General features: G+C 41.2%; 1 protein-coding gene across 1 annotated transcript in view; it reads right to left on the reverse strand.

Moving 5' to 3' along the window:
* PPA2 (inorganic pyrophosphatase 2) overlaps nucleotides 1-20,612 on the reverse strand; it is a 37,484-nt gene extending 16,872 nt beyond the window's left edge. The window contains exons 1-7 of the mRNA XM_033059444.1: nucleotides 20,462-20,612; nucleotides 18,776-18,840; nucleotides 17,064-17,108; nucleotides 8,690-8,743; nucleotides 5,411-5,530; nucleotides 1,701-1,787; nucleotides 344-470 (exon numbers count right to left, since the gene is read on the reverse strand). Of these exons, the coding sequence (XP_032915335.1) occupies nucleotides 344-470; nucleotides 1,701-1,787; nucleotides 5,411-5,530; nucleotides 8,690-8,743; nucleotides 17,064-17,108; nucleotides 18,776-18,840; nucleotides 20,462-20,594 (631 nt within the window). The 5' untranslated portion in view covers nucleotides 20,595-20,612. The remainder of the gene's footprint in view (nucleotides 1-343; nucleotides 471-1,700; nucleotides 1,788-5,410; nucleotides 5,531-8,689; nucleotides 8,744-17,063; nucleotides 17,109-18,775; nucleotides 18,841-20,461) is intronic.
* Nucleotides 20,613-26,162: the final 5,550 nt, after the last annotated feature.

Consider the following 26,162-nt stretch of genomic DNA (forward strand, 5'->3'; position numbering starts at 1 on the left):
TCAAAAAGGAAAACAGTGGTGTTCTACATAATGTAGAGTGGATAAATAAGCACTGTTACATAGGATGTAAGCCTGTAATTATTGGAGATCACTTTCTAAGGCAGTTGTGTTTCAGAAGTCAAAAAAATTTCTGTATGATGTTCTCTTTCAAGTCCAAGCAAACCATTTTAGAAGTTTAGTGTGAAAGTGTGCCTCCTTGAAGAAAACACCTAAACAACAAAAAAAATGAAAAGCCTTGCCTTTCCACTGTCTGCCTCTTCTTATCCTGGGGTGCCTAAACTCAGGTACCATTCTGCTGTATGAGTTTCTGATATAACCGCATTAAAAAGACAAAAATACTTGCCACGGATTTTCTGAGCTTCTGGGTCATCTGCACTGATGGCAATTATCTTCCAATCTGTCTCTCCTTCATCAACAAGAGCTAAAACACCCAAGACCTTCACCTGAACAATCTCACCAGAAGAACGAATCTGAAACAGAACATAATGCCACAAAGATTTGGAAAACAACACATAGGATTTCTCTTTTACATTAAAAAAATAATAGTTTTACATTTCTGACCAGCAGGCTTAACAGAATTGCAAGATAGATCTGCAAACCTTATTTAAGCAGACAAGTAGCCAAAATTTTTTTCCTTCCCCTTTTATCCTAGTTCCCTCACACTTTCTTGGTATTCCCTCCAAACTGCAAGTCAGAAGTGTCTCACACTCATTTTTAAACTTCTTCCTGTCCCTTGACTCTCTACTTTCTGAGCTCAGGGTCCTAATTACTGTCTTGCTATTCCTTCCTCTGGACTCTAATATACACATATAAACACATAGCATTCCCCCAGAAATACCAAAACAAAAATTTTTGCATTTTCTTTGGAACCTTCTCTGTACCAGCTAATATTTCCTCTTTAATTCTTTCTGGATCCCTTGAAATTAATCTTTAGGTTTCTTACCCCAAATAAAGCCACTTTCACTGAGGTCACCAATTAAATTTCCTCTTACCTAAATATCCTAAGAGATCCCTCCTTCAAACTCATCCATTTCATAACCCCATTTTTGATACACAGCATTGCTCCATTCTCTGCCGCCTCTAGGTATGTAGAATTTTCTTTCACTGAGCTTAACGTCTCCTTTATACCTACTAATGGTGTTTGCTGCACCTCTTTGTCATTCATCCACTCCATGACTCGAAACTCTGCAGCACTGCAGCAGGTTCCTGTCTTCTCTAGAGGATCTACTTCTGTTTGCACCATGAGAAAACTCAAACATACTTCCTCTGTGGGTCTGACTTGGTAATTCTAATGTGCATGATGCTGTCATATTTCCTCATCTTTCAGCAACCTATTCCTAACTCCAATACTGCTAACAGGGAAAGAAAAGGAACAAATCTTTTCTTTCTCCAAAAATCTTAACCCTCACCTCCTTCACCCAAAAGTTTCTGTCCAGCTACACAACTTCAGGATGTTGTTCTTTTATTTCCCCTTTAACCAGTACAAAGACTACCAAATCCTACTTTCTGCCCTCCTTTTTAAAAATCCACCATTTCCTTACCTATTATTGTCTCCTTAGATCCCCTATTGATACTTTTGTCAGTCTCTAACATTATTAACACGTTTTTTCTTGCTTTTCATCTGACCTTCTCTTTCAAAAGTTGCTACCAAACTATTAAATTAACCTTGATAAATTAAATTAATCCTGATAAATACAAACCTTTGTACCTATTTCACAAACATCAATAGGATCATTATCCCCACAACATCCTGTAATGTTATCCGTATGGTTTGGATCTTCCCAGGTCTGCCAGGGGAAAGAGAACTAGTTACCAGCTGAACTGCAATTACAACTCACCTTACCACTAAATTACAAAGATTAGCAAAAGCAACAATAAAAACCTCAATTTTCTGAGAACATGTTTGCTCAATGGCAACAGAAAAAATAAACAGCCAGCAGACTGACACTGAGTAACTCATACTCAGGACAAATGTAATGAGGATTACTGAAGACGTATTTTTCATGTGTCAATGACTCAACAGATACACATTACCCAACTGCAGTGATTAAGGCACCAGAGGACCCTGAATATGGATTTTTCTAGTTGCTAGTGATAGTGGGATGAAGCTAGGACATCTTATAATTACATTTTTGTTATACTTGTTAAATATCATGATATTAACATAAGTTGTTTCCTAAAACATCTAAGCTTTGAGCTAACCACACTCCTACGCATAGATTTGTCAGCACCCAATAAGCTTTTTAAAGATTTCATATTTAGGTAGGAAATATTTGAGTATTTTAAGACATGTACATTTCAAAGGACAGCTAAGAGTTTTAGACCAAAGAGGCAAGTTTAAACCCCTGCTCTGACAACTGCACAAGCAAGTTATACTAACTTAATTACTACACAAGTACTTGTTCTTACTTTTACTGACGAGTAAAGAGTAACTCATTCACAGTTGAGAAGCTTTTCTGTTACGTATTGTGAGTTCCATTAAGTATTGTTGAAAAGATTATAGAAAACTTTCTATTCCAAGGAGTTACAGTACTAGTTCCTACTGTCTGTGACTGTAACTCCACCACAACCTTGTCCTTGAGAACTTGACTGGAAGGCAAAATGGTGAAACAAATATGCTTAGGTGTTTAGGTAGCAGAATCATTACCAAAAAACTGATGAAGTGAAATCAAGAGAGAATTTTAACTCAGTACTTATTTTTCCAGTACTCTTCACAGAATTAACCAGGTTGGATGGAAAAGACCTTGGAGATCATAAAGTCTAACCTATGACCTAACATCACCTCATCAACTAAACCATGACACCAAGTGCCATGTCCAGTCTTTTTTTAAACACCTCCAGGGACAGTGACTCCACCACCTCCCTGGGCAGTGCATTCCAACACCCAATTAGTCTTCCTGCAAAAATTTTTTTCTAATGCCTAGCTTAAACTTCGCCTGGCACAGCTTAAGACTGTGTTCTCTCATCCTTCCAAAGTGCTTTTAATTTAGGGCTACATTATACCAGTACTACTCCTCTGACCAAACACAACTCTTCACCTCTAGGTTAGAAGGTAGGAATAGTATTGTTCTCTGGACAGCATAGCAACTTCTGCTATGATAGCAAATACTCTCTCTAACATAGTAGAAATTAAAAATGACAATTATGTTCAGTTGTCCCCAGCTCACCAGGTAGCAAGGGATACCAAACATTCCTGCTGAGGAAAGTATACTAAGTTCAAAATAATGCACGTTTTCAGGAAAATATTCACATTTTCAAATAATTCTGGTTTTACACTAAGGAACATATTACAGCAATTTCGTAAGTATAAGGCACACCCTTTTGATTAAAATTTTGGTCTGAACCCAGAAGTGAGCCTTATAGTCCAGTGCGCCTTATATAGGGACAAAGTTCGGAAATTTGCCAACCTGGAAGTGTGAGCCCGCAGCAGCCCTGAGCCGAGCCGAGCCCACCCGGCCCCGGCAGCAGCGCTGAGGTGGGGCAATCTGGCCCCAAGCCGAGCCAGTAAACCCCACGATTGCGTGATTCCGTTACTAATTTGTTACTTTGTTGCATGTAGATCCTTGCTGCAAAAAAGTGCACCTTATAGTCCAGAGCACCTTATACATGGACAAAGTTCGGAAATTTGCCAACACCCGGAAGTGCGCCTTATAATCCGGTGCGCCTTACAGTCGTGAAATTACTGTAATTTCAAAACGTTAAATGGAATTGCTGGTTTCCAACTACAGTAATTTCACGATTATAAGCCACACTTGATTATAAGCCGCACTTCAGGGTGTCAGCAACTTTTCGTTCTTTGTCCACATATAAACTGCACCTGATTATAAGCCGCACATTACAATACAGAGTGTGATAGAAGGTATCTATTCTATCATCATATGTTGAGGGTGGGGGCAGTGATCCTTATCTCTGTGGGAGATGTTCTGCTAATGGGCCATCCATTGAAACCAGGTAGGGCATTGTTTTTATCTTTTTACAACACCTCCTTCCTCTAGAAAGTCATTTTCTGCTAATGGCCCATTGAGTCCCACTGTGTGACTGATAAAATAACTGCATCCCATTGGGAGTTGCTCCAGCCAGGGGGAAGAGCCCAACATTTCTTACCAAAATAAAAACAGAGGTTTTGGGACACTAATGTAGCCCCTTTCTCCACTGGACCTCCGGAGGGAAACTGCACCTTCTGCAGGAGCACTGCTTCAACTGAATCACATCTGTCACTGCAGGAGGATGCAGCCACCATTTAATGGGACTGCTACCAACACCCTGCCTGATGGGGTGTCAGGTTTTGGGGTTTGTTCTTTGTAGTACTGTATTTCTATTTTTCTATTTTAATTTCCCTGGTAAAGAACTGCTACTCCTAATTCCCCTATCTTTGCCTGAAAGCCCCTTGATTCCAAAATTATGATAATTTGGAAGGAGGGGGTTTACATTCTCCATTTCAAAGAGAGGTTCCTGCCTTTCTTAGCAGACACCTGTCCTCCAAACTAAGACAGCAACTTCTTGTTCTTTGTCCATATATAAGCCGCACCCGATTATAAGCCGCACTTTGGGTTCGGACCAAAATTTTAGTCAAAATGGTGCAGATTATAATCATGAAATTACTGTATATCTACTTGGAAACTTGGTCTACTGACACTGCTGTTGGAAACTTGGTCTACTGACACTGTTGACTGAAGTATACAGCAGGTGCTGGTTTTGAGCACCTGCCTAGTAGCTCCTCTCCAAGGATCAAACATGTAAGCAGATTTTTGGGACTCAACTTTCATTGCTTATACAGTTAAGTGCAAAGAAAATAAATTACACTTTTCAAACTCCATCATGTTCTTCAGTACTAACTAAGTCTAAAGTGTTATTCACAAAAGTTTAAAACTTTTCATTATGCTCAAAATTTCAGCCATTAGTTGGGCTTTTTCAAGGCTCAAAGTTTTGAATATCAGTAAAGTCGCAGTTCAGAGAAAAGTTAAGGAAGGCAGCTGACATTTAATCTAAAAAAGAACAGCCCTTTGCTAAAGATATTAAGAAATCCCAATTAAAATTTAAGTTGCAGTACATGAAAATCCTAAATGAGTTTTTAAATAAATACCTTGTTTAAGCAGAAAAGGTCTATTTGACAAAGTATTCTTGAATGAAGTTTAATTCTGTCACTACAGTACAAAGACACAGACTAAAGATTTGAGATTTCTTGATCATTTAACTCATTCCAGAAAGCAGCTCATATTTACTTCCACACCCAAATTCTGATAAAAATTTATGGACACAATAAAGTTCAACATAAAAAAATCCTAGTTTACAAATGTATCAAAGAGAATCACCCCCCTTTCAGCTGATTTGCATTCAGGTAGTATCCAAAATTTACAAGGCAATTTACAGAGAAGACAGAAAACTTTCACCATTATAACAAAAATGTTACCTGTGGGAAGGCACCATAATTCCATATATAACCCTTGTGAGGAAAGATATTTGCCACATATCGAAGCTTGCCTTTCTTTATATCATGTTTAATGGGATTCAACGGCTCCTCAGTGGCAATCTAAGCAGATCGTGAAAAAGGGTGGGGGGTAGGGAGAAGGAAAGAGAGAAGGAGAATGTTAAAACGCAAAGCAATTCATTCCACATCCAACCCATCTGGCAGCACATGCTTGTGGTTTGAGGATTATTAAAAGTATGACAGCCTCACTCTGAATCTCAAGGGTCATATTCAAAAAGCAGCTTATTAAAGTATTAAATAATGCTGTAAAGTATGCAAGAAAAAAATGAATCTGGAAGAGAAAGTAATAAATTTCTAAGGAGACTGCAATGGTCAAACATAAAAATTGAAAGTACAGTAATTTCACGAATACAAGCTGCACCATTTTCACCAAAATTTTGGTGGAAACCCGGAAGTGTGGCTAGCATTTCGGGGCGGCTAATATATTAACAATATTCTAAAAGCTGCCAAAACGGAAGTGAGAGCCCATGGCAGCCCAAAGCCAAGCTGGAGCCCAGCCAGCCCTGGTAGAGGTGGGAAAGCCTGGCAGAGACAGGGCCAGCGGTGTGGGGGGCACCCGGCAGAACCGGGGCTAGCAGTGCAGGGGAGCCCGGCTGCACAGGGGAGCATGGCAGAAGCGGGAAGCTCGGCGGGCGGGGCTGCCCGGCTGCGTGGGGAAGCCCAGCAGAACCGGGGCTAACAGTGCAGTGGAGCCCAGCAGAACCGGGGCCAGCAGTGTGGAGGAGCCCGGCGGCGCAGGGGCCTGCAGTGCCGGCCAAGGCGAGCAAACGTGGTGGCGGTGGTGCAGACAAGAGGGGGAGATGAGCGAGCCTGGCGGTGGTGGCGGTAACACCGCCCAGCCGGCCCTGAGCGGCCCCACCGAGCCGTGGCGCTGAGCTGGGCCACCTGGCCCTGTCGGCAACCATGAGTGGGCCGAGCCTGCCTGGCCCTGCCCCGAGCCAGTAAACCCCGCTATGCTGCGATCCTGTTACTAATTGGCAAATTTGTGAAAGTTGCACATGGATCCTCGCTACGAACGAAAGTGCGGCTAATATTCGGGTGCGGCTTATTTATTGTCAACGCACCGGGAGTGCGGTTTATACTCCGTGCGGCTTGTATTCATGAAATTACTGTAACTTAAGTCAGAAGCTCTTGCACTTTATAGATAAGTTCAACAGACAAATGGTGGCACAACATCTTCCAACAACAGGGCCTTTGACAGCCACAGAGGAAATGCTTCATGTTCCTGCTTTCTGCTCCTTGCTCTCCAATTGCAAACACCCCTTCTTTCCATCACCTCTCAGCATACAAATGCATTTTCACAAGCACAAGTTCCTCATAGTCACCAAATGCCAACTTAATGCAGATTTGGAACAAGTTAAGCTACCATTTGAAGAGGGCATTCTTATTCCTAAAAAAGCACTGAGAGAAGAGCTACACTACAGTTTTTAACAGTAACATCTTCCCCAGAGCCCATACACAAACCACACACATACAGCCACCGCCTGAGTTACCCACCACAACTAATTCACACTGTAACCACCTTTTGACACTCCACACCACAGTCCAACCCACATTAGCTTGGCTCTTGCTTACAAACACTCATCTGAATGGCAAAACATTTGTCACAGGCTCAAGTGATTACACTCAAGTGGTGCATAGCTTCCCTGCAAAAGCATACAGCCCTCAGTCCATATTCATATCCCTGTCCTTTACCTGAAGCACCATCACCAAAGCCATCCCAAAGGAATTCCACCTTTTTGAACCACACCAACCTGCCAATAATATATACTCATTCAAAAGCAAACCCTCATGAAGAGCTAAGATGAAAGTTCACGCATTTCTGGCTTCACACTGGATTCTACCTGCTTCTGGTCATAAATGACCAGTGAAGAGACCAAATATGCCACCTGGGACACGGACAGAAGTAGAACTCAGCAATGCTTTTTGTTCGTTGAAACTGGGACAAAGAGGAGCAACTGAGAGCAGCAAGGGAAGAAGAACAGAAATATGACAAGACAATGAGCAGGAAATTTGTTGGAGAAATGTAACAGTGGGTAATATTCATCCTAATGCAAGGCTTAATGCTCTGCAGTCTCCATTGCATGTGAGGAGAAATCAGCAGACAAGATCTGGTAATAGCAGGTATTAGCAGCTTACCATAGTCTGGACAGAACCACTGCCAGGACACAATGGCAAGGCAAGATAACTGCCTTAATGATCGATGCAGCAAATTTTAAGGATATTAAAAGTTAAATAATGGTGAACTACATCTAGCCTCCTCCATCAAACTCAAGAAGTCTAAAACAAATGATTTCTAAACCTAACAGGACAAATTTTTCTACCCTTGACATAATGTGCTGAAAGAAGCAGAGGGAGAGCAATCTGAGCTTTAGACAGAGTTCAAGTAACATTGTCAAAGGGATCCCATGCAAAACAGAACTCAGCTGCCACAATAAATCATGAGCTCAAAATAAAGGGTAAATATCTGAGGTAACCCTGCTTGAAGAGCAACAGCTGTGATGGCAGAGAAAGGAGAAAAAATTCCCAAATAACAGGCTAAGGAGGTTCTTTGGTATTATTTTCAATAATTACAAGAGTTAACAGCTAAACCACAAGCTTCCTTAAAAGCATTTGGGAAGCATCCCTAAAATGAATACAAATGTTCAGGAAGACAGGACATATCCTGGTGAGATTTTCTGTTTCACAAACACTACAGATGATTTTACTACTTGTAAAACGTCTCCCTGCAGGAGTTCATACTTTCAATCAGTGAAGTCCCCAAATATTTGTTTTTGTCATAAGGAAATACTTTTTTAGTTGCAATCTGGCCTAGCATGCTATGCAGTGGAAATGATTAATTAAATCATCTCAGTGGAATGCTCCATAAGCAAACAAGAGTTAGTCCAAATGCTGGAAAACATACTAAAAGTCAATACTCCAGGACTCTGCTGCAGATATGTTGCACTCTGAAGTCAGAAGGTTGTCAAGGAATAGTGCCCACTTGCTTTTCCTGTTTCCACTAAGAAAATAATTACAAGCTGAACACTTTTTAGAATTGCAAGGAAAGCATATGCACCACTTCAAACTAATTTTCCAACAGAGAACATTTTGATGTGCAAAGAGAAGTCCAAACTGTGATTGAACTCTGCCTACCGGAAGCCACTGCATTGTTGCAACTTCCATAAATACAAAATAAATCAAGGCATTTTTCTTAATTACCTCCATTTTTGCATTAGTCCAACGAGGCACTTCTACAATCATATTAAACAGGACCTAAAACAAAAAATAGTGACCGAACTGAAAATAAATTCCACTTGGCAATTAGTATTTTACAGTAACACAAATTCTCTCCTGTGCATTCAGCAGCAACATACCTCACATTTCTCTGTTACAGCCACTTTTATTTATACAGTTCCTTTAATTTAACCTCCATGGTTCATCCTTTATTCACCTCACTCCTTTAAGAATATGGACAATAAAAAGCAATGGAAATACACCTGATGCTTTTTGTTCCCATGTCAATATTGCCCTTCACAAAATGTTCAGAATGTCCATGGAATGGTTTGCCACAAGGCAGTGGTTCAGTCTACTAGTCAAAGAGGATTAAATGTTTCTACAAGACAGTTAGCTTCCCTTGAGCAGTGGAAAGGACAATGTTTTGGGTTTTTTCCTCCCAAGATTTATCCTTTCAGGCCCTCCTCTTTTGCCTTATTATTTTTTAAAAACTCAAGCAAATGACACTTCTGATTCTCAGTCAAATCTGGTTCAAGTGAGCCAATACTAATCCAAAAGTGATGGTAGAGGAAGGACATGGACACAGACACCTCACATTTGTGTCAGCCTTCTTCCTAACAGAAACAAAATTGAAGTTTTTTAAGAAGGCAGTGTGGAAGGAAAAAACCCAATAAACATATAAACTTTCATGTTTTTAGAAGAAAAATAAGCAGTCTACACCTTCTTATTGAGGAGGTTAAAGCAACAGTTTCCAAAGATAAAAATTCTGTGTAACTGCCATAAGATTTCTTTTTATGAAGCTGAGTTAAGCACTACCAAGGAGGGGAGTATTACTGAATTGGGTAACTAGCAATTAAAAAAAAACCATCAAGCAAGGTCTACAACCTGTTTTAGACTACTACAATAACCCCAAATTATCACATTGTCTGGGACATCTCTTCACAGCCAAGGAAAACTCACATTGGTATTAGCAATCACAACAGGTCAATAAAGACACAACATGTTTTTGCAGAAATTCTTACGAAAAAGTATTTATATTGAACCAAGTGAAGACTTGCACTGACTCTTTAACTACACCACAATTAAGGCTCCAGTGAACCCTTAAATATTTGTATTTCTTCTCCTTGCACTGTGCAGCTGCAACAAACAAATAGCATTACCAGGGTCAATGTCACAGTCTGATTAAAGTAATTCCAATGGTTCTATAACCATCTCTTCCCAAACAAATCTGGAATGTGGAAAGTAAGAAAGCAAAGGAAAATCCCAACTGTCACTCAGCATTTCTACTATGAGATCACAAGCTGTGCACAATACTGACAGCCAATTCCCAATAAATTTTAATTATATTTGCCATCCATGAGTAATGTGCCCATACTGCAATCAGTGGTATGTCAGATGGAATCACTTCTCTCAATCAGGTCATGACCAAATAAAAAAAGACTTAAAAAAAAAAAGAGAAAGGTTTCAGATAAGTCTCAGTTTCATAAAATACACCTTATGTATACAAGAACTGTTCAAACACAAGTAAAGAGGGTCCAAAAATGTCAACACCAAACAAGCAGACAGAACAAAGCAACATACATGCATGAGCAGGTAAGAGAAGGGTTGGAAAAGAGCCAAATAAAGTCTGCACATCCATCTGGGAAACACTTGGAAAAGAGAAATGCACAGTATAAAAGCCAGCACTGACAAGAAACTCTTAGGGAACTGCCAAGCAGCTCAAATAATTGCTCTGACTGGTAGCTACAGGCAGAAAACTTACAAACTACTGGAATTATACAGGATGTCTTCCCCTCCACCACAGTCCTGTATTTTTTTTTTTTAGATGCTGCCATATGCTTTCCTGACCATGTAGAATGCAAAGGGTTCAGCAGCCTCTATGCCTGATTTTGAGATTTTAATTAGTCAACAGTTAGTCCAGGCCTTCACCAAATCAACTGTTGGGGCTGGACTACACTGGACTGAAATAAATGCAATGCTGCTCTCAAAAAACCACTTGGATCCAACTCAGCTTGAAGACCAGGCCCTCATAATTTGTGGTATCAAACATGAATTGCCAAGAGTCTTAAATGTGACAGCCTAACAGATTAATTTGTATGCAAAATAAAAAACATCCCCAAAAGTACTTTCTCTAATGCTAAGCTCCCACAAGCATTTACAAAAGAGTAATGACTTCATTCAGCGTTTACATTTAAAAATAAAAAGTTTTATTTATAGGACAATCAAATTTTCACAGTGGTAAGACTAGATTCACTCATGTGGAAAGCAGAGCATATAGTAGATATTTTGACAGATTGAAAGAGAAGTAGACTACCTAGGTTTTTAGGATTTTTTTCCCTCCTCTTTCTTATCTTGTTTTCCTCCTTGACTAAGTATCACACAGGAATGTTTCCACCACTCTTTTTTTTCCCAGACCAAGCATCTATTCTTTATAACCACTTGAAAGTTGTCCCCTACCTCTTGCTGAAAACTGTCCCTGCCTCAGCTGAAAACAGAAATGCAATTGTCAAGACACCACCTGTCTTCACAGATAACCATCTGCATGTGTCATTCAGTGGTTAGTTTTGGCTGGTGAACGCATATGGTAATTGATATTTTTATCTTAAATCAGTAAAATAAAAAATCCACCTCACCAACCCACTAAGTAAGCATTTCTAACCCCTCAAGCAATGGCAAGACTGTTTCAACAGCCCATTTGACATACCTTCAAACCACAGAAAAAAGATCTCTTTTTAAATAAAAACTATTGTTTGCAAAGTTTACCATTTAACTGCAGTTTACCATTTAACAGCAGTCAACTGGCCTGCCTGTGAGATCACTGCAGTCCAAATTTTACCCAGCTCTGCAAGTCCCTCACGTAGAAGGGACCCTGCTTCATGAGAGTCAAGTGTGCAACAGGCCTGAAGGAAGAGTTCCTCCAGGTAGCCTCATGTCAACTCCGCTGGCTGACAGCTTCCTCAGGACAGTATACCTGGAGCATGCAAGGAAAGAGGAGGAAACTGTCCCAGTTTTAGAAGAAGGGACAGAAGCCATCTGCTAGGGAAAGGGAGCTGAAGAGCCCAGAGAACACTCAACCCAGGATACTGCACAGCTTGTTTGACTTCAGGTCAATGTTAACACAAGACAGGTATTTGTACTCAAACTCTATTGTACCTTGAAGAGGTGATGGGGGCAGGGGAGGTGTGGAATCTACTTGCTCAGAGAAGTCAAAAGTACATTTCCTAATTCCTACAACTGCATAAGAAAATCAGCAGAAAATTGCATCAGTAAGAACAACTAGTATGTCTAAATTATACCCTTCATTTCCTAATAACTACACCCTAAGTAGATTACATGGGAACTCATGTACGTTGTAACTGTTTGCTTTATTGGGGTGTTGTCTTTAACATTTCTTGGCACCTTACTGCATTCCATTTCAGCTGAACATAATTTTTAATGTATCGTGATATAGTTTTTATTGAGACAAACAAAAATGTCTTTCACACAGAAAATAGAAACTGGTTTTGGTTTTTGATATTAAAGAAAACCACAGAAAGATAAAAAGATACACAAAAATACTTCAGCACATTTGTACACCAAGTACTGAGAAAAGCAAGGAAAACACATACTGTTATACCCAGGTAAACTGTTAGTCATCATTCTCTCCTCTAAGACTGATGGCCAAAGAAACCAAGTAGTTCTGGTTGTATAAATTCTTACAGAAAATAAATCATTTTGATCTGGGGTTGTTTTTAGAAACCTGAGTATCAGAAGGAAAAAAAAAATCCATGACCTTTCTGATGCCTGCCTTTCTGGACTGCCCTATATCCCTCTCAAAACCAATTCTTCCTTACCTAACTTTCCCTTTCTTGTTCAACTAGTTTCTTTCCCAGTCATTCCAAAGTTCCTTATTTCATACACTTGAGGGAAGGGGTTTGAATAGGTATGATTTTAATTAAGGGTTGCAACCCTTAATGCTCAGCTTCAAAGGTTCAGATAATTTGGAGCAGAAGTAGAGTAACTTCTATAGATTGCAATTTGCCATCAGCATGCATGACAAGAGATATGCTAAAGCTTACAGTTACTTTGGTAGTTTTTGTAGTAGAACACTCAAAAAAATCTAAAAGCACTAGAGGTAGCATTTGGGAGCTGCTGACTGTCACAGAGAAGTTCTGAGTCCAGAAGAAAGAGAGAAGAAAAAGCAGCTACCATTTCCTTTTTTTCCTGTCTGCTCATTTACAAGCTGGCAGGGATTCTCATCAGCCATCAACTGAACATGGCAGCATGCACCTGAGGACTAACAAGAATGAAAATCATAAGCTGCAGTCTAGCAGTAGTGTGAACAAAGGTTGACATTTAAAACGAAGAAAGACAATTTTAAAAAGGGGGGAAAAGGAGAAGCTAAATATGGATTGTCATGAAATAGATCCAGAAATAAATGGTGTAAAACTTCCTTTAAAATGAGTAGCCATTGTTATAAGCATTTCCAATGTAACACTTGCTATAAGGTATTTGCCAATTGAAACAACAAACCAGATGCCAGCAACATCTGGACACCAAAAAGAAAGTGGAACTTCTCCAATATAAATTAACATGCCACACAGCAAAAGAGGAATGCAATGTCCAGCATAAGCGCAGAGTGCCTGCACTGTGTACTTCCCTCCTGTTACACTGGAAAGGGAATCATGAACACTGTGTAGGTACAGGTAGGTTTTACACACAGGGATCTCACTGACGTCAGGCATGTTCTCTGATAAATCAGTTATGGGACACATTCACATGCAAAACTACACAGTGTACAACCCTGACATGGATAAATATGAAACGCTGGCTTTCTCAAGTTTAAGGAACCATTTACTGAAAGTGAAGTGGGATCAAATAATTGATGTAACTTTCTCAGCAAACCAACAATACTCTGGGTAGATTTCAACTGGACTGATTAGTGAAGATTACTCCTAGTCTCAGCATTTGTTCACCTGCAGGAACACAAAGCAAGGGTACATCTAATGGACACATCCATAGCAAAAGTCTGGGTAAGTTCAAGCACCAGCGTGAAAGATTCACTGATAGCCTAAAATTTAGAACACAAATCCCTGACCACATAATGGACACGTTGTAGCCCAGGTTACATGTACTGAAAAACTGTCTAACATCATCAAGGACAGTTACAGAGACTGTAGCTAAGGCAGAATACAAAGTCAGCACAAAGTGCACACCTGTTCTGCACAGAAAATGGTGACAGTTTCTCCTTTGTTATGAAGCATACTGACTTTACCAAATGACATCTCTGACACCAGTTCTGAACACTGCTGGAAGCTCAAGGTCCTCTATCAGATCACCTATGCAGACTCCATAACCACTCTGATGACCCCTTAAAATCTCACCTGACTAGTTAATTAATCAGAACTTTTTGGCTCACAGAAGCATCTCAGTTGAAGTCCGCAAGGGCACCCCAGCACTGTGCAATCCACAGGATGCAACAAAACAAAAGCTGTCTTGTTCTTCTTTCTTTATATTTTTTTTTTCCAAATGCTCTTATGAATATCTGCAAGTTAGAGGACTATAACCTCTACATGCTTGGACAGACTCCTTACCAGGGCCAACACATGAAACACTGAGTTTAAAGAACACCTAGGTCCTCTGAATGACACCACACGTGAATACTTTGAAGATACACAATGACAAGTAGAGTAGAAACCCTTTCACCACAGCAGGGAACAACACATCACACCTGCCTTGAAAAGATAATGATGACCTCTTCAAACCTTCTTCCTGCCAGGCAAGGAAGATCATAGTCAAGAGTCAGGCTCTGACAGTTTTGACTGCAACCCTAATGGAAACATCCGCTTTTCCAGAGATGTGAAACTTTTGAAACCTGTCACAGATTTACTTGGGCAGGAGTGGATTCCAAGTGTTTGCAGTGCTTAAGGCAATGCAGGGGTTCTGACTGCAAGCTGCTATATATTATTGAATATATATTATATACTGTTATTATATTACTGCTGAATATTACATCTTTCAGCTCAGTTTCTACCTCAAAGTAACTTCTTTCTTGTCCTCAAACAGCAAAAACCATCTGGAAAAGCAAAAAGGTCACTTGTCAGCAGTGTCTGAAAAGCTAAATTTAACTGAGATTTAGGAAGGTCTAAAATGTTACAAAAATGGTTGAACTAGTGAAAACAGTTAATAATGAAACATGACAGTGTTTCCCTTAGAAACTACAAATTGAGACTGCAAAACAGCTGACACAGACTTGCAGGATGTGCATTCTCCACAAATATTGAAAGCTGAAACTCCTGTACTTTGAAATCTTCTTTTCTGGCATCAGGAACACCAAGGACAATTTAAAGTAGATTAGACTGACTAAAGAGACTCTTGCAAAATTATCTTCATTTTCCATAGCTAAACTGCAATCTGATAAACACCAGCCCAGCATAATTTAACAAACTTAATTTAACTCTTAAGAGAGCTTGTTCTTGTCCAGAGTAACAACTAACTGCCACACTAAAAGTGTAAGTTTCAAAGACGCGTTTCCAGGGCAAGAAGAACTATCACTTTCGAATCCCAGTCAAATTCAGTGCAAGGATCAACTGAGTAACCAGGTATCAATAGCAACCTTTGCATTCCTAGACAAGAACAAGGAGTCCAGGGCTTCAAAGCTCTTCTGAAATCAGTACATGACATTAAATTCTTCATTTTCCTTTTAGTCCCTCATTATGCTATGCTTTCCCTGCATGCAAGCACACAAGGATGTGTCTCTCATCAGACAAGGTGAGGAGCCCAGTGTAAGAAACTGCTTTCCTGAACACAAAGATCCCCGTTTTCTCTCTCCTCCTCAAATCCCAAAGATCACGATGAAAAAGGTGTTCTCACACTTCATCTAAGGGAAGACCAAGCATGTTCAGGAAGCTTACAGCCTGCACATCTGTTTGCGTAACTGTATCAAAAGCCTGCTAGGATTGAAATGCACATTTGCCTTTGCTCATTTTCTGTAGTTCTATTAAACCACAGTCCAGAGCTGTCTCACTGCAGAAATGATGTGAAACAGATCTGGAGGCTACACTAGCCAAGGAAGCAAGAGCTGCTCAGCTTCACTGGCATTTTGCTCCCATTTCCATAGGCTACTAGAAACATGGTTTTCAACAAACTACCATGCTTCTCACAGCACAGACAAATGCAGTTTTGAACAGTTTCAGATGCTTCATGTCTTTGCACCAGTCATTATAAGCAGCTAAGACACAGAATACTTGACTTGACAGCAGGAGCCGTAAATAAGAATTGACGTTGCAAGACTATGATTTTTGATAGAAGTCTACCAGCACATACTCTTTCTCCTGAATAATTCCTCTTTCAGGCATGATTCTACATCTACTAAACAGTACCTAAATGGGCATCAAGCTACAAGAAATCTAAAAAAGCATTACTTAGGCATTGTAGCTTGAATGAATCACAGAGCAAAGGGAGAGGAAACAGTGCAGGATTGTGTGGGGACTGCTGTACAGCACAAGAACCAGTGCACCACACACTGGCTGCAAAACTGTGAGAACCCAGACAGTTAGCACAGTTCTTTCACATCAGATGGATAGTTACAGTTTTGCAATAAGACTAGCCAAACAGATAGGAGAAGATAAGGGTTGGGACACACATCCACCCACCCACATATCATGGCCTTAAAGCATAGTTTGGCTCATTTTTTTCTACTACATTCTTTTGCTAAGTTTTAGATGAGCCTATGCCAGGCAAAGCACAGCAAAAAACGTTATATTCTGGAAAAGACACTTGCATAAACAAATACTGTTTCACAGAAAAAGCCTGAGCAGATCTTCCATGTTTTCTAGGCTACTACTAGCCTTCAGTGCTGGATAATGCTGAACCATTTACAGATATGGCTATTCTCCTTTTGGGCTTCCCAGCTGAGTAGAGAAAACAACACAACCTCAGTTCTAAAAAGCAGATACTCAGTATAGTTTCTGCCCTAACATATTTAGATTTTTGAAGTTCTGTATATAAACCAAAGATTATTCACAGTCAGAATAATGAATATTTCATTAAGGGAGGTTTCATTGCAAATATTTCTGAACGCAATAGCAAAAAAGATAACATATCTACGCTGTAAAAGTCATAACAAACCTCCAAAAGACTGCCATAAGTGTTTGCCTTCGAGAACATCTTGATGAATAAAGGAATTCTGACATTTCTGGTCCATTCAAAGAGGAGAATATTAAATCCCTTTAAGTCTCTCCTAAAATACTTGCATTTGAAGATATGGCAACTATATTCAGTGACAGCAAGTTTACTCTGCAGAAAGTGATGTTGGGAAGGAAACAGATGAAAAAGCTGAAAAAAAACCCCACAAAACAAGAAAAAAACTTAGCAGTACCTCAGATCCAGTAGTCTTTGACCTCTTTGCAGGAATTTCTTTATCCTATAGGGAAAGAGTGAAGTAAAGAAGTATATAAAGAACACTACGGAGCAACACCGTATTCACAAGCAACAGTACTTCAATACAAGCAACAGTACTTCAAAATGCAATTGAAACTTCCCTTTGTGAGCACAAAGGCCTAAATTATAACTTTTAAAAGTAAGTACTCAGTTGTGTTTCATTGTGAAATTCTAACCTTCATGGCGTTAACAAAGGCAGATTAAAAAATGTACAAGGACATAGCTACTTTCTCCCAGCTACCAAGAAATTTAAGCAGCAATTTAGGTCTGTACTCAACTGATTAAAAGGTCATCCTTCTATAAAGTTGAAGACAACAAAAACCAATCCAAAATAAACAAAACCAGCATGAAAAATAAGGTTGGATTGATCCATCATAAAGTCCATAAATCTTAGACAAGGGGATGGAAAGACTCTAACATGCAACTCTAAGTCATCCTCTTGCAAACAAGGCAAAATTAACAGAGACCTTAACCATGACTTCCCTCCTTCCTCACCCTTCATGCCCCATATTGGATGGAATGCTATTTCACACCAAAATAAAAGTCTCTCCACACCAATTAGACACTGCTGCACTCTAATTTAACCTACTGACAAAAATTACAGGCTATAAGCTACTCCCACAAACTTTTAATTCTAGATGCAGGGACAGCAAGGCCCCCAGGGAACATGTGATGAACACTGCTTTTCCAGCAATAGCATAAACATGGCATCTTAGTAATCACACTCTGAATGACCTGCTTCTTCCGCTGACGAGCACTTGGGCCTGCTGATCAAAAAGGTTTGCATTCAGATTTCTAATCTCTTGGATTTAATAATTCAAGAGATTGGTTCATCAGTTTAGAAGTCTCCATCTGAACATGTTCAAACTACTGACCTTTCGCACCACTCCTATCACCCATAGAGACTCAGCAACAAAACAAGAAAACGACTAAAACTCTCCCAGCCTGTTTGTGTCACAAGCACCCTGTGATAAGCAAACCTCAGCCTAAACCAAAGACTGGCAGTTCTCCCATCAGTGACAGACTAAACAGCCGTTTCATTATTGCTGTAATGAAACCCCAGGGAGGGTGGCTAACAAGACGTGACAGTGCTCAGCTGCACCTCCTGCACTGCGAATCTCCAAAGGTGTGATTACCACTTCTCTCCTGGGCATTGTGTTGGCTTCCAATTCTAATGCTCCTTTTGGGAATTAAAGACATACACCATTAAGTTATGCAAGTGTGTGCTGTACATCCACGACAAAGAAATGTACATTTCTAATGGCAGGTGTAGAAAGCTGCTAATTCAAAAACAGTAATAGTAGAAAATTAATTCGAGCACACATAAGCACAAACCTAAACACAGAGAATTATCAAAACATACAGTGAGGATTTTCCTGCCCTCAATCACTTAGAGACTTAAGAGAGACACCTAGGCTTGTATAAACTGTAATCATGTTTCACTGCAAGTTACTGAACTCAGCAGAGAAAATCTGGTGTAGTCATTGTGCCTATTCTATGTAAGGCATTGTCTGGGTTAGAGTGGTCCTTTCTAGCACCATACGTTTCTCTGTTGGGTACCAAAATAAAGCTTTTAAAACCCAAACTTTTATCTGAAGAACATCAACAAAACTATTAGCATTTTGAAACTAATCATGTTTCAAAACATACCTCTTTAGGTCCAGCAAACAAAGGAATGTCATGGAATGGGGAAATATATTTACCATCTGCATTCTCTGAAAGACAAAACGAAGTAGCATGGCAAACCTAAAGATACGGCATAAGATGTTGGTGTTGCTAAACATCACACAATACAAAAAAAAATATATATGCTATGATTCTGCATCAGTTAAACTTTTTCTGAAGTTTAATTTCAAGTACATACCTACATGAAGGACAAGGAATGTGGTTGTTTTGACCAGGATTCATTAGAATCAAAGTTATTGCTTTAGCATTCAACACTGTGCTTCTCTTCTATCTGACAATACAAACCATCTAAGGATGAGAAGATCCTTTCATTCTTTTCTACTCCCTGGCCATACACAACCATTAACAAATTTTTAAAAAACCAAACCCAAACGAATCTAATTTCCATCAGTGGTAAGTGAATTCATCTGGGTTTCTAGCAATGTCGCCCTTATGACTGCACTGTATTTCTAATAAACTGAACTTCATGACCCCCCAATGTAACAGGCCAAAGTCTGATGAAAAGTAAGTGAGGGATGGGATACTTGCTCTACGTCTTCGATATGAAACAACACACCTTGAAACTAGCAGAAATTTATGTTAATGAGGGCCCAATCTGCACCTCAGCCTTGCTCCTACTCTAGAAAGAAACTAATTTCACTGGAGTGTACACTTATTTCAACTCCAAGTATCACATCAAAACAGTGCAAACACTAATTCAAATCCCAAGGAATTTCTCCTCTGCTAGCATCCCTATTCATAGAAAAGGAAAAAGCAGACAAGGTTTTGGACTTTTGACCACCTCAGCAAAGAGGAGCCAACGGAGTTGATCTGCAATTTCTGGAAACCTTCCAGATGCTCCTCCCAAATAAAACAAAGTTTAGAGGTAGGCTATTTATTCCCACCAAATAAAGTGACTTTCTCTAGACGATCTTCTGCGCTGGCAGCGCCATGAATGAGCTCTGGCAGTGCTGCCAAGCGGGCACACACCGCCTCCGCTTCTCCCACACCAGCAGACGTCAGAATCGACTGTAAGTCAATGGACCAGAAACATACAAACCCGCTGCGATAGGACAGGCACACAAACAAGACAATACTGTTACGAAAATGCGTAATACCGATCACGGCACACCCTCAGCTGTCGCTGGGTCTTGAAACACCTCCTGGAGCACTGCCCATGTCCTCGCACTGCCACTTGCTGGCCCCCGCTGGGGGCTGGAGCCCCACGTTTTGGATGTCAGCCTCCAGCCTCGGTGACGTGTCTGGAGGGAGCGAGGGCTGCCCTGGTCACAAGGGACGGGATGGGCTGTCACACCACAGAGCATCTCACGGCTGTCCCCGGGGTGCCACAGGCCACCCGCCCCTCTGCCGCTACACGGCACCGCGTCACCCCCGGAGTCCTCCGGGGCTGAGCAAGGGCAAGGCTGGACCGGGGCTGAGCAGGCCCAGCATCCTCTCCAAAAGACGGGATGTCTACAAGATCCCCCCTCACTCTCTACAAAAACACTGCTCTCCCCCTGCAGCGGTGGGAAGGCTCGGGGGCGACACCTCAGCCAGGCCGAGGAGCCTCCGCGGGAGCGAGGAGGCGCCGCCGCCACCGCCTCGCCCCCTCCATGCGCCTCGCGGGACAGGGCAGGAAGGGGTTTATAGAGCCCAGGGACTGCTACTTACTAAAGTAGAGGCGGTAATCGGGCGAGTTGGGCCGGCCCCGCTGTTCCGTGCTGTAGCGGGACATGGCGCCCAAGCGCCCCCACCCCCGCGCCGCCAGCAGCAGCAGCCGCGACAGCCCTGGCGGCGTCCTCATGATGGCGGCGGCCGCGCACCGCCCTCCCTCCCCTTCCTGCGGCCGCCGCGCCGGCCGTGCCCCGCCTGCTGCGGCCCGGCCGGGCCCAGCGCGGGGCCGTGGGGAGCAGAGGGAGGCGCTGGGGCAGCCCGGCCTCAAGGGACAGCTTCACCGGATTGACATTAGTAGTAACGAAAGCCAGCCCCTCCTCGAGGTGGCAGGTGACCCCAGCAGGAGCCAGGCTGAGCTGTCGCAGCCATCAGCGCTGCCAGAAAGGGGGATGCCAAGAGGATAGAGCCAGGCTCTTGTGGTGATGCCAAGCACTAGGACTCGAGGGAGTGGGCAGAAGCTGACACACAGGAACTTCCACCTGAACATGAGGAAGAACTTCGTCACCGTGCAGGTGGCTGAGCACTGAAACATACTGCCCAGAGAGCTTGTGGAGCCTCTGTAAAAGGAGATACTCAAGAGCCGTCAGGACACATCATGTGCTGTGTGCTCTAGGCTGACCCTGCTTGAGTAGGGTGGTTGGACCGGATGAGCTGCTGGTACCCTTCCAACCTGGCCAATTCTGTGATTCTGTGAAAAGTGTGGATGCAAAATTAAGGGTGATGGTACCAAGGGTTGCTATCCTTACCTGAGGCCCACGACAGCATGAAGATCCTACCCTCCTGCTCCCTAACAAGGGGAATGTTAGTTTCTTGGTGCCCATTTTTATGTCACCCAAGCCACTCTGTGTCTGCACTGCTTGTAGCTGGACTATTTGCATGGGTTCCCAATCAGAGATAAATTTTTATATTGTACCCTGCTGATACTTCAGTTAGATTCTGTATCCTTCTTGTGTTGGTTTTAAAGCTTGATAGCTCTCCATATGATCTGATTCCTTTGAATTCCCTTTTCATTGATCCTTGAGGACAATTTCAAATTAATTTCCTCCGTCGATAAGGATGGTAGTTCTTGAAGTAGTGCTTCTTATTTTTGGATCTTTCAAAGATTCCCTGAAAACCATTATTTGCATTTCATTGATGGAGAAACTGAGGCAGAATAACTTTTGTTACATCATCACTCTTAAATCCCAAGCCAATGATCTTGTATTCATCTTGAAAGGTGGTCAATATTAGCTTTGAATGTTGACTCTGATTCGAATTACCCTGAAAGATTTCCTCAGGATAACTTCGTGTTACCCTCATTATTTTATACATTATTTTGAATGCTATTGGGAATTATTTAATAGCAGCAGAAAGGCTAAGTCAGTATCTTCCTTCAGATTTAAATAGCATATAGCTACTCATTATTTTTTCTGTCTACTACTTTGGTAGATCAAGCGTCAAAAGAGTCAGGATTGTCTGCTCAGTGTGTGCAGCAAGGGCGCAGAATTATTTTACACTAGAGCAGGAGGTTTTCATGATGGCCTCACTACTGTTCCCCCATGTACTGTGAAATGTGTCGGTGCTCTGGATCTTTAATGGAGCTAGTATTCTAGTGTGTGGATTTCCCATTACAAGAAGGCTCTGGGGGGAAAAAAAGCTATGGTCTCCTCTGATTTGTGCCACTACTTGCTGTATTTGTGACAATAGACATCTCCAGGAGAACAGAGAGGCAATTTTGCAGGGTCATTGCCCTCTTCTGCAGAAGCTACAAAACAGTACTTCATATTTCACCAGAGGAGTTGGCATCTTGAGTTCACCAAATGCAAGGTTTTCAGGGGTAATCCCCTGAACTGAACATGCAGGGGTGAAATTTTTCATAGAATCATAGGGAGGAAGGGTCCTTAAAGATCATGTAGTTCCCCCCCTGCCATGGACAGGAACACCGTTTACCATACCAGGCTGCTCAGAGCTCCATCCAACCTGGCAATGAACAATTCCAGGGATGGGGCATCCACAGCCTCTCTAGGCCACCTGTTCCAGTGTCTCACCACCCTCACAGTAAAGAATTTCTTTGTTGTATTGAATCCTAGGCATACTCTCTTTCAGTCTGAAGCCCTTGTCCCATCACTACATACTCTTGTAAGAAGTCCATCTCTATCTTTCTTCTAGGCTCCCTTCAGATACCAGCAGGTCTCTGTAGTTCTAAATTTTTAAAGTTTGTCTAGAGGGCAAACAATCTGTTTTTCATGTGGAGTAATTAAAAAAAAAGAAAAACCTATGTAACTTATTTTTCTATTATAATAAAATCTATTATGTGCTTTCTTTGAGTTGGCCTGCTGCTGAAATGGGCAAGATTAAAAGGAAATGTGCCATAGGCCTAGCATTCTGCCTCTGCTTATTTCTGAGGAATCTGAATTTCATTTATGGAATGTCAGAGCTTTTGAAAATCCCTTATTGAGAATACACACAGGATTTTTACACTTGCAAAGCTGACAGATGGGTGTCAGGTTATTCTAGTAGGAGTCCAATTCATATTTATTTCCCTCTGCAAGCTGTGAAGTGAAATACACTGAGGTGGCCAGGAGTTCCAGTAAGATGCACAAAGTCTGAGCACAGAGTTCCCCTTTGCCTTGTGTTGTGAACATGGTCTTACCTAAAATCCTCTCATCTGTGATAATCAGCTGTGAAGCACTTGGAATTTATTAAATATAAACAAGTTTCTGTGCAGGCACTGTTTAGATGCATAAATAAATGCCATCATGTTATCTAGCAAGGGTAGATGATACAGCCGAAAACCACACTGAAACCCTGCTAATACTACCAGAGCGGAGAACATGATGTTTTAGTATACTCTAAGGTATCCAAAATTATCCTACTACTGCAGAAATATTAATGCTTTAGATAGGTTTGATTGTATTTTTCAATTATATGTGCATTATATTACACAGAATATGGCTGAAGTATGCCCAGTACTCCTCAAGTCATGTTTGGGTAAGTCCAGCTCCCTGGTTACAATAAATTCACCTACCATCCTTGAATCTTTGAAACAAATGAATGTTTTGGTTCCAGTATTTACCTTGAGCAAGTCTTTTACTGCCAAGGGATTTTTTCACATTCATTCCCAAGCATTTTGCATCTAGCTCCTTGCATATCATTCCACTTGGGCTAGCAAAAGGCATTTATAGGACTGATCCCATTCATTGACCTTGTAACAGCTCCCACTGAAAAACAATGAAAATATTGCTGTTTATTTCAATGGAATTAGAGCCAGGTCCTTAAGACTTAAGTAGAACTTACATGGTGCTTAGGTTTTATGCTTGCCCTCTGCACAGGGGTGAATCTCATTCCAACAAAATGCCACTGGAGTATAGCAAAAACTCAGCGGTAATATAACCATCTAAGCCTGAAGGACGTCCTTATTTTAAAAGTTTGTACTCTGCAGTGTACATTACATTGATTTTGGATAAGTTTTTGTATACACACATAAATAGTTAAAAATTAACGTTTTGCCCATTAAAATGCTGTGCATATTAAATGCAGAAAACATTATCTATAGTGTAATTTAAGGAAACCCATCCTCCTAGATGAAAATAATTTTAATCTTTTCACCTAATAAAGCTTTGAAGAATTTCATTAGTACCACTATGTGCTATTCAGTGCTTTTGCTCTTGACTGGTGATCACATCATTATCATTAAATTTTGCTGTAATAGAAGTTCTATCTCCATGGCTTATAAAACCGTTAATCTGAAGGAATCAATTCCTGCCAGCCTTCTGTTTATCCAGGCTTCCTCCCTGCCCAGCCACCTCTGTGGAAACAGATGGGGCTCCCACAGCTCCCTGTTTGCTCTCTGGGGCTGCTGGCCAGTGCTCACTCGTTCAGCCAACACCATCTCCCCCACCTGCCAATGGATCAGCTGGAACTAGTGCTCCGTAGGGCAGAACAAGCCAGGCAAGGCTAGCTGAGGCAATTTAGGGACTTTGGGCAAAGTTATTCAGACTGCTCTTCAGCCAAAGCAAGTTAGGGGCCATGAACAACTCCTGCAGGTCTTTGCAGTGGCAGTCCTCAGCAGGAGAAGGATGACAAAACATTGGAATCAGTGACTTCTTTCATTGGCACAGCTGGATTTGGCAGAGGATGCCTAGAGAGGATGTCTACTAGCAGCCAACTCACATATGGATTTGTATACTGCTTGCTGATGGATGCCTGATGGAAGTGAAAGGAATCATCTGACTGAAAGGAATCATTGTGTTTTCAGTAACTGGAATTAGGTTTATCAGGTTACATTACTTTCCATCTCAGTGTGAATAGGAGCGGAGGCTCCTACCCCAAAACCACTAAGTACCGTGGGTCAGTCTGTGAACCCTTGTTTTGTAGCAGTGAACTCACTTCGGTGACCCAAATGCTTTAAAGAGACTATCTTTTGGTTTTATGCAAAATTTGGATTTAGTCATAATGCTCATTACCATTAGGAAGATTCAAGTTTACACCCTCTTTTTCCCTGAATAGTTTGTCTGAGCTGTTTTGTCTAACCTGTTTGCTTTTTTTGACCATGCTTTTTGTTAAGCTCCCCTGTAAAGTATGTTAGGATTTGCTTGCCAGACTTAACTTCTCTGGACCTTTGCCTAGAAAGTGATTTGCCTATCAAGAGGCCAGGACACCACGACTGAGTCTAGTTTTGTCAGATCTCACCATTTCTTCCCTCCTAGGCATCTGTACTGAGTTAATTTTAAGCTCTGCGTATCAAGGATTTTCAGCCTACCCTAACTAACATTAAGCTTGTTTGTGAATATGAACTGAAGCTTTCTTTTTTGTTTTTTTACTCTTATCTTTGTCACTCCAAGGCAACTCCCCCATCACAAGACAAAAATCACCAAGTAGTGTTCTCTCTGTATTTTTCTTGCATTCATTCTTTCACAAGCTGTTCACAAACAGCTACATAGAGAAAAAAGAAAAAAAAAAGGCTCCAGTTCAGCTATAAAATTACTGTCTGGAAATATGAAATTTTAGTGTGAAGCTGCAAATCTGTAAGAATTCAAAAAAGAGACCTAGAAGGAAAATCTTTGCAGTTGCTCATGATAGTCTGTTTTTAAGTTCCATTCCTCTCTTGATTTGTGAATTGCCAGACAGAAGGTTCTCAAAGAATTCCACAGAAAATATTTCATCTTGGTAATTTCTATGCCCTCTTATTTTAGATTGAAACACACGAATAATGAAAAATCATCTTCCTGTTCTTTTACTATGCCTTGTTCTCTTGCTTGTCTTTCCTCATTAGCTTTGATATCACAGTGTCATCTACTTGATCAACAGAGTCAGGTTATTTTCCTTAGAAAATTACACAGCTATAACACTGAAGAAATCAAAGGGCTGCTCTGTTTCCTGGCAAGTTCTCTCTCCCTCTCACCTCCCAGCCCTTTCAAAGCAGCACTGCTCTTAGATGTCCCCCTTTGGGAGCTGGCCCAGCTCCAAGCCTATCGGACCTACACAAAGCCCTGGATGGATAGTGACAGATCCACAGCGCTGTGAGGACAATTCAAGCCCTGACGACCCTTTTCTCAGCATCCCTTCTCCTCTCTGGCAGGTGTTTCAATTTGAGAGATGGGTCCCCTTCTGCAGGCAGAAAACACGTCAGCCTTTTGTGTGTGTAAACTGGAGCAGAGGCTTTGTTTGGAGTAAGAAAGCATCACAGCAGTCAGAGGAGATGGATTGCACAGCTTGA

This window comes from Catharus ustulatus, chromosome 5, assembly GCF_009819885.2.
Source record: "Catharus ustulatus isolate bCatUst1 chromosome 5, bCatUst1.pri.v2, whole genome shotgun sequence".
Lineage (NCBI taxonomy): Eukaryota > Metazoa > Chordata > Aves > Passeriformes > Turdidae > Catharus > Catharus ustulatus.